This window comes from Selaginella moellendorffii, unplaced genomic scaffold (assembly GCF_000143415.4).
Source record: "Selaginella moellendorffii unplaced genomic scaffold, v1.0 SELMOscaffold_24, whole genome shotgun sequence".
NCBI classification, from domain to species: domain Eukaryota; kingdom Viridiplantae; phylum Streptophyta; class Lycopodiopsida; order Selaginellales; family Selaginellaceae; genus Selaginella; species Selaginella moellendorffii.
In genome coordinates, this window is record NW_003314285.1 from 1445938 (window position 1) to 1454892 (window position 8955).

The following is an 8955-nucleotide window of genomic DNA, read 5'->3' on the forward strand; positions in this document are numbered from 1 at the left end:
ATCCATGTTTCGATTCTTGAGCTCCCGATATGTCTGGGCGATGGAGCAGCAGAGGCACCAGCATTCAGTGCAAATATCGTTGCATGGTTCTGGCGGGAGGCCGAATTTGTTACGGATTTTACCGCGATAGAGGCAACTGTAGAGGCATCCCAATCCGGCCAGGCAGTGGAGCAAGCAAAACACTGTCCCTCCGGTACAGCACGCTGCGGTGAGATCGATCGATCGGTAAATTCACGCAATCTTGTCATCGATTCTATCCAGGAATCGAAAGAACTTACAAGTGCTTCCTTGATCCAAGACATTGATGTTTCTTCCCACCACAACGCAGGGGCAGAGGCACGCACAGCAGCCTACATTCGATCGAATCACAAGAGCAAAAAAAATGTGATTGATCCGATCGATGGAAGAAAAAAATCTCTGTTGCTACTCACATGAATTAAAATCTTCAAAGCATCCACACAGACCAGTCGTCCATTTTCCCATCTTTGTCCCTTCTTCTTTGGGCGTTCTTTCATTGTTTCTTGGCTAAGGTATTTAAATGGACCTTCTCTTCCGCGTTGCAAGGCTTGAGGTAATCTCTAGGGCAATTATCGATAGGGCTCTCTTGGCGATGGCGATACGCCGGCGCCAAGGCGCTGTGGACGCGGCGCCTGCATTCCTTGTCGCAGTCCGCCATGGCTCTGTCGATGCCGCCGGATTTGAGCTCCAGCTTGCCATGGCGCTATCGATGCCGCCGCATTTGAGCTCCAGGTAAGAGAACCCGATATCCTTCTTTTCTTGTTTTGGTTTTCTTTCTTTTGTTGCAGCAAATGCCAAGTGAAAGATAAGTATATAAATTGAAACGACCAGATACAATCGCGGTATGTAAGTTGTCTAGAACAAACGACGCGAGCATTCATGGTTTTCTCCGCAGATTTATGCGTAAAATCACGCTAGTACTCACAACTTCGTCCGTGCTATTGACGAGTTGCTGAAAGATAGAATAGATGCAAGAGAACACTGTTTATAGAAGTATATTTTTCTATCAACTATTGACTGGTTGCTGCTGCCAGAAGAATCTCATAGACGAGCGGGTGCTGCCTACCTAGAGATGGAGCTGTTTTAGATTTGGCTCCAGCGAGAACCATTTGTGAGAGCTGTTGGATCGCAGCGACACTTGCTCGCAGCGTGGAAGCCACATCCAAGAGTTGCGAGGAATGCAATAGACGGCTGCCTGAGGGCAGGTGAGACACGAGAAACAGATCAAGTCCTGCTGCGCGGTGCTGCTTATCTGGTCGTAGTTGTGGAAACAGGTTGATACGAACTTTGCACAAATCTCACCAGGCATGGTGTCCACCTCCGTCCATCGCTTCGGGTTGTTGCCAAGCTTCCAGATTCTCATCTTCTTGGTGATCCCGTGCTGCCCGTGTCCGCCGACCAAGTGAAGCACTCCTCGCTCACTCGCTACCGGGATGCAGTAAGTCAGTGACTCGGGAAGCGGTGCCTCTGACTTGGTCCATTTGCTCTGCTCCAGGTTGAGAGAGAACAGGAGCGGAGGATCGGAGCTAGTTGTGAAGTGGATTGTCTCTTCGCCGCAGCAGGCTGTCTCGGATCTGAAGTTGAAGGCCATTCCTGGAGCTTGGATCCTCCTCCACGATCCAGCAGCCGAGTCAAACACCTCCGTCACTCGCTCACAGCTGCTCAGGTCGTCCAGGACTCGGGATCCAGCAACGACGACTTTGAAGGTGTTGGAAGTGGAGCTTTTGGTGGCGAGAAGGGTGATGACGGCTGCTCGGGCCATGTTGGAGGCCTTGAGCGGTGGGAGATCCCTCCAAGAGCTGAGCAGCGGGTTACAAACAATGAATTGGCCGGGATGGATGGTCTTGAAGCACAGGAGTCCTCCAGACGAGGCGGCTATGTCCGTGGCATAGGGAGGCAGGAAGGAGAGGGAAATGGCGAACCACTTGTTGCTGGATCGATCGAAAGCTCTCAGCACTCTGGCAGCGCTATAGCTGTGACACTTGAACATGAGGATCCAGGGGAGCCTGGACGAGGGCGATGCTACTCGAGACTGCAGCCCTGCAAAGTTTAGAGACGTGAGAGCCTTGTTCCACTCCTTGGAGACGCATCGCAGCCGGAGCAAGCTCTTGATTGGGAGGCACGCGAAGATCCGGAGGAGCAAATCGTGTGGGAGGCTACTCCATATCCGAGGGTCGAAGTGAGTGATCCTCCTCCAGCGATCGCTACTGCTGCTACTCATTTCTTTTCACCCGTTTCCTTCTCACGAGCTCTCCGACTATATCTACATCAAGAACGACGTGAGATCCACGTAACGAAGAAGGAAAAATTCTCTTGCGCTTACTCGTTCCAAGCTTCGCTGGAATCTTCGATTGTTAACGATATTCCCCGGAAGGCGCGTCGTTGACTCTTGACTGGTCTAAGTCAAGTGATCCACTTTTAGGGCTATCTAAAATTGAATGACAACCGTTAGATGATAGCATATCCGATGGTTTAGTTATCGCTAGGATTTGCAAGAGCGAGGAATGGCCGGCGCCATTCGGGCACAAGCAGGACGCCAATGAGGAGTTTCTTGCTGGGAAGGTACATTGCTCGTCGCGGTTGGTGTGACCAGGAGGATCTGAATGGAGTTTTGTGCGTGCGTGAGAGCTAGCGAAGAAGTGGCGGCTATGTTTCCAAGAAGAGCTCTAGTAAAGATCAAGAAGCCTTTACTCACTGCCATCTTCATCAACGAGCGCTTCATCCAGCCATCGCTCGTGGTTGCTTTTCCAGACGATGTCAGCTTCATTGTTGGCATGCTCTTAATCCAGCACCAGCAGCAGCGCGACACTAGTGTCTTGTCCAACATCTCTTCCCAGGTTCTTCTCTACATCGGGATGGTGGACGCGCCGATTCAAGGCGCGAATGCAGCCCTGGACGGGGATAAGTTTCACGTCAAGAGTCTCTTCCGAAAGGCCAGTGCTTTGAAGGCCATTGGAGAGTATACTCAAGCCGTGGAGTGCTTCGAGCTGGCTTTGTCACGGTGAGAGGAGGACCCTGATGCTCTTAGCAATGCAAGGGATCGATGATGCTCTGGCTGAGTGCCGGCTCTTCCAGGAGCAGAGCGAGACAGGGGGGCCATACGACATCACCAGTTCTTCTCCGGTGGCTTGAAGCCACAGTTGGCGCCATGCTGACTTTGTCGGTCCTGTGGAGATCAAAGCTAGCAAGCGTGGACGTGGTGGTTTCTTCCTGAAAGAAGACATGAAGATGGGCCAGGTTCTCGTTGTGAGCAATCCAATTGCGATGCTCTACTTCGCAGGCATAGAAGATGTAAAGGTAGAGGTCGTGAGAGCTTGCATGGGATCATCCAAGGCACTGGTACAGTTCAACTCACTCGCAGACTGTCTTGACAAAGTGCCAGAGATCCCAGATATGGATATCTTAAAGCCCAACGTCTCACATGCCAGCCTAGTCCCTCTTGCCCTGGCTTTCCCAATACATCCTCCAAGAGAAACCAAAATGACCGAATGCTCGACCAATCTTCCAAAGGATCAATCTGATGCAGCTTCTCATTAGGCCAGTGGACTTCTGGGCTTCAAGTCTCTGGCTGCTTAGATGAAAGTTTGTTTACTTAACATCTCTCTTGGAAAGGTTTGGGTGGCACAAACGGTTGAAGACTTGAGTGTTGAAGAAGAGTTCATGTGGTCTTACTTCTACACTACTACCCTGCTCCACTACTATCAAGAGAGAAATGTAAGTACTTGAAAAATAATTTTTAATAATTTAAATATAAAAAGAAAAGGCTCATGAATGGTTAAAGGTTTTTTTTTTAGATCAAATATATGAAGAGATTTTATTTTGGGATTTACACAAATATGATTTGGCTAGAATTAATGGTGTATACCCTTTTCCTTTTAAGATCATACGACAAAAGTAACCCAATCTAGTGTAAGATTAAAAATTGTGAATATACATATGACTGTTGGCCCTACCTTGACTTAGACTTGTTTCACATCAAATACATTCAAGTTCATAGAGGTCATTTTAAAGTTGATCTCTACTACTTTGAAGAAGTGTTGCTAGAATAAGTACTACATGGTTCTGGTGCACTAGTTGCCTTGAACTGATGATATCAATCAATAGTCAACAAACTCAAGTTCAAGAAACTCTCCCAAATTCAATGACCTATTGCGAAGTGTTATACAATACACCATTCAAGGGAATCAATCCTTCCATCGTATGGATCAATTATTCCATGTGAGAATTTATGCCATTTTCTTTGACTTTAAATTGGAAAAGGGATAATTGTTTTGAGAGAATTTTTAGTGACTATTTTATCCCTTAAAGTTTCAAAAATCCACGATAATAATATATTTAAATTTTATCTCATAATCACATAGACTCTAATGCTTATTTCATGACAATGGTATTGATAGTTAAGTGGTTTAACAAGTTGAGGAACTCTTGGTTGAAGGGTTTAATCAATATATTCTAATCAATCGCCATATAGTGAAGAAGGATGGCACGATGTGCCTTTAAACAAAGTGATGATAAAGAACATCTATGCCACAAACTGATGACATGTTGTATTGGCTTGCAAGGTTGATACTTCACCAAGATTGACTTAAGAGTATTATATTTAAGTATTATTAAAAATTTACTTGAGCAATATATCAATTACTAGTTGTGAATTATTTGACTAAACTATATAATACTAACAAAGAACCCATTTCCACTAGGAAAGTAGCACTTGCAATTGTAATAATCCAACATTCTCTTTCTTTAATGCGGAATCTCTCTCTCTCTCTCTCTTTTATATATATATATATATATATATATATATATATATATATATATATATATAGTAATGAGTAAATGTTAAAATTAGAATTTAGAAGGGTTAAAAGTTTAAACATTCAACTATATAAAAAGTCAAGTATCAATCATATCACATTTAATATATTTCTCAAAATATTATTTTTCTTTGCTTTAGATTAAATTTAGTTTGATTATCCACATCAAATCAGGATTAGCTCAAAATCCTTAGTTTAGAGTGAGTGGTCCAAATTGAAATTAATTTAATGGCTATCAAAATCCCAATATACTAATAATAATATATAGCATTATAGCTTTACATTTGGAGCTCATAACATAGAAGCATATAAGTTTTTATTTTTTAAAGTATTTAATATTTATAATGAAAATTATTATTTATATAAAAGTAACCTCATCAAATAAACCTTTTTGTAAACTATAGAGTATATTTTTATGATTTTATTTATATTTATTTATATTGAGTTACCAAAACTACTTTGAATTGTATATAACACTGCTCAAATCAACTAAAAACTGGCTCATATAGAGTGTTGATGAGCTAATCTCATGCATCATCAGCAATGGAAAACCCATTTCTGTCATCTAATGTCTTCAATATAAATGTTATTTTTCTTCAGACGACTTGAAGGGCAATATCATCCATTGCCAATTTATCAAATATATAATGCCAGCATATGCATCATAATATGTCTTAAACAAGTAATATAGGTTATAATATTGCATATGCTTAACATATAAGCATATAGAATGCAAGTCTTCTGCCAACCAAAACCGCAGCAACCTTCTTCATGAATTTGGCTTTCTATAGCTTCCACAATAGTTATAACTATTAAATCCCTCACATCATCCTGATGTAATTACGAATGGAATCAAAATGCCCATCAATAACCTCCTGCTTCATTGCTTTGCAAACCTCTTGCTTCATAGCCTTGTTAAAATGGTCACCCACAATATTCTAAAATCTCCTTCCTTCATAATATTTAATATTATTCTATTTATAGAAACTTCAAACCAGAAGTTTTACTTGATGTATTAAAATCCCATCTTCTGTCTTCTGGTTCTTCTAATTTTATCCTCACAGTATGATTGTTTTATGCCAGGAAGCTTGTAGTGCTAAGATTATTAGTATATCAGAGCTGTAAGACATTAATATACAGAAATTGCTGAGATGAAAGAAGGACAAGAAATTAGTCACACGGTTGTTGAAATAGCACACTTCAACTTTTCGTAAATATAATATAACACGATTTAAATCAGATGAGAATTGCAATTTTTGAACTATAGATTGGTTCATACGAATAACTCAAGATACGATTCCGCTGTGGTATACTCCACCTCTGGATACAGAACAGAAGCTTCCAAATCATCTGGTCCAAAGTCGAAATATAAATCTCCTCTATGAAATATCTCGTACATGTGTGCTGCTGCTGCTCTGGTCAACCAAGAGTGCTTCTCATCTGCCGTTCATTCACAAGCGTGTTGAGCATGACTAGCGTGCTACTCTTGAACGTTACCTTGTATGTACTTGGCAAATAGCTCCTTCTCACTCAAGTAGCTCTTCTTCAGTGCTTTGCCTATTTTGCTTTCCCATATGGCTACCTGCTCATTCATTGTCAATACGTTCTTGGGCGGCCGGAAGTAGACAGTCCTGTTCATTGTTCGGGGATCATCGATACTCTTCGCAGTGTAAGTTCCTATATCCTTTTCAGCCATCCAAACGACTAAAGAAATCCAGTCAGAATTGAGCTCAAGACACAAAACTCTACACTTACTCTTCACGTTTCCATCGCCATGGATTACAACGCTATCCCTTGGAGGAAAAAACTTGGACAGAGGTTCTAGTTGAGCAAAACTGGCCAGAAAAAATCCCATGAAACAATTTGCTGAAATATAAGTGTAAGGTATTCCAAGAACCTCCACAGTTCTTCTGATTGCTACTTTGTCGGTGAATAACTTATCTCCGGGTGGTATGTGTGGGTTCCTGCCCACGTCCGTTCCAAACTCGGAAGGATAAAACTTCTGCAATAACAAAGGAAACAAGGAACTGGGGAGGCCGATATGTGATTCATCTACCTTGATGTTTCCAGCCTCTTTAATCGCATTGATAAGTTTGTATTGTTCATCCAGATGGAAATGAGAGACTGTGCAGATGACAACATCCACTTGTTTAAGTAGTTTCACAAGCTCATCGTGGTCATCTAAAGACACCTGCAAACACAAACATTCATGAGGCAAAACATGTTTCGGATCTGTTGCAAGACTTACCCAAAATATCTTTGCTCCGGCTCTTCGAAAACTCAGGACAAGCTGCACCTTCTCGACATCCCTTGCAGCTTCCGGCCTAACTTGCACAAACGTTGGATGCCCCTGTTCTAAGCAGGCATTCACAATATGCCTGCCAATATAGCCAGTCGCGGAAACCACTAGAACCCTGTTTTCCCCCATAGAACACCGTAGAGGAAAGAAACTAGAAGAACGCTATCTATTAGGTGCAAGACAACTGGATCTTTACAAGTGGGCTACGGTCTACAAATTAGTTCACATGTCTGCAGTAAAGAATTGACACAGGTTGACCAAGTGAAAGATACTTTTAAACAAACTAATGACGTAAGCATGACGGCCACCAACAAGTTTTTTACACGCAGCAAATGCTGGTCAGTAGTCCTAATTTCATAATGGTGCGTTTCGTCCTTGTCCATGGCGGTGGGGGAGGCGCTTGGTACTGGTTCAAGCTGGTCGATATGCTGCTCAGCTCCGGGCACGAAGTAGAGGCGCTCAACCTCGCGGCTTCGGGAATCGACACCAGGACTCCTGCGGATGTTTTCTCCTTAGACGACTACAATCAGCCGCTGCTGGAGTACCTGGCCGCGCTGCCGGAGAATGACAAGGTTTAGTCTTGTGTGTGTGTGTATGTGTGTGTTTGCATTGCTGCTCCAAAGATGATCTTGTTGCTCTGGAATATCAGGTGATTCTTGTGAGTCATAGCCTCGGAGGCAGGAGCGCGGCTTATGCGACTGAGCTTCATCCAGACAAGATCGCACTGGCTGTGTATCTGGCAGCTCCATTGTGCTCCAACCATCTAGGCCCTGAGGTTAAATTACTGGTCCAAGGCTGTAATCTTACTGATAAGCTTTGCATTTTACAGTTTTGGTATGAACAGATCAAAGACACTTCTGTGTATGATCTCTTTTACGAGCGTGGGAAGAACAATCTGCCTACAGCCGTCATGGAAAAAAAGAGCCTAGCTCCCGATAACACCCATCAACTGTGTTCGTCCGAGGTACATGTTTTTGACACTAGCCCGAGCTAGCGTTCTTCTGGTTCCAGGATCGGACGCTGAGCAGGATGCTTGACAGGGCAATTCCCACCGCGGCCCTGTTTGGAAGCTTCACAAACACGGAGGAGAAGTATGGGAGTGTCCCGGTGGTGTACATCAAAACGTTGCAGGATTTGGCGTGCCCTCCAGAAATGCAGGACAAGTGGATCGCGACTCATCCATTTGGAAACCTGAAAGAGGTTCTGACCATCGATTCGGATCATTGTGCAGCTTTGTCGGCTCCTTCCCGGCTGCACGACCTCCTCATTCAAGTCGTAGAAGCCCATGCCTCGTAAGGTTTTGGAGCTCTAAACATGTTATAAGAATTTAATGTATATGCCACTAGGCATTTTCATATAGGTTTCTTCTTCTTTTTTCAAATTGCCTTTAATTAAAATATTTTGAGCTACAGGATATGACTGATAAGTCTTCTTACAGGAAACAGGCTTGAAAAGGCAAACCTTGATCCCAAGGACTGGACAATGGAGAGGTAGGTATATCCTTGTAATCAAGGCCTAAGATAAACAGCGCGCTAGAGGTGGATTTAGAGTTTGATTCCAAACAGTGGCATAGAGTTTCTTGGTCGCAACCAAAGAAACAAAAATGGAATAAAATAAAATCACGCATCCATGTACCAGCCACTTTGTCGTTTTACATATCAAAGAATTCTAGTTAAGGAGATACTTTTATAACAGGCGTCTTTCCCTTTAAATTGGGGTACTTCTTTATAAAAGGACTTCTTCCATTTCTTGTAAAACCTATCGACTGCAAAGAGAATGGAGAAGATCCAGACAATCGCGGGATGGGTGCAAGAGCTCGTCGCC

General features: G+C 43.2%; 3 protein-coding genes across 3 annotated transcripts; 1 reads left to right on the forward strand and 2 right to left on the reverse strand.

Annotated features, from left to right (window-relative positions):
- Positions 1 to 558: 558 nt before the first annotated feature.
- On the reverse strand, positions 559 to 2451 carry LOC112347842 (F-box/kelch-repeat protein At5g43190-like). The gene has a single exon (XM_024679381.1). It carries the CDS (start codon positions 2237 to 2239, stop codon positions 1085 to 1087), a length of 1155 nt encoding a protein of 384 aa, XP_024535149.1. The 5' UTR covers positions 2240 to 2451; the 3' UTR covers positions 559 to 1084.
- A 3542-nt stretch (positions 2452 to 5993) lies between these two features.
- On the reverse strand, positions 5994 to 7298 carry LOC9657710 (bifunctional pinoresinol-lariciresinol reductase 1). The gene is made up of 5 exons (XM_002974417.2): positions 7081 to 7298; positions 6889 to 7023; positions 6588 to 6834; positions 6330 to 6536; positions 5994 to 6272 (listed from the first exon to the last, which is right to left on the reverse strand). The coding sequence occupies exons 1-5, from the start codon at positions 7258 to 7260 to the stop codon at positions 6106 to 6108; spliced, it is 936 nt and encodes a 311-aa protein (XP_002974463.1). The 5' UTR covers positions 7261 to 7298; the 3' UTR covers positions 5994 to 6105.
- Positions 7299 to 7480: 182 nt separating this feature from the next.
- On the forward strand, positions 7481 to 8488 carry LOC9658406 (methylesterase 18). The gene is made up of 4 exons (XM_024679267.1): positions 7481 to 7703; positions 7781 to 7906; positions 7961 to 8095; positions 8143 to 8488. The coding sequence occupies exons 1-4, from the start codon at positions 7491 to 7493 to the stop codon at positions 8425 to 8427; spliced, it is 759 nt and encodes a 252-aa protein (XP_024535035.1). The 5' UTR covers positions 7481 to 7490; the 3' UTR covers positions 8428 to 8488.
- The last annotated feature ends 467 nt before the right edge of the window (positions 8489 to 8955 follow it).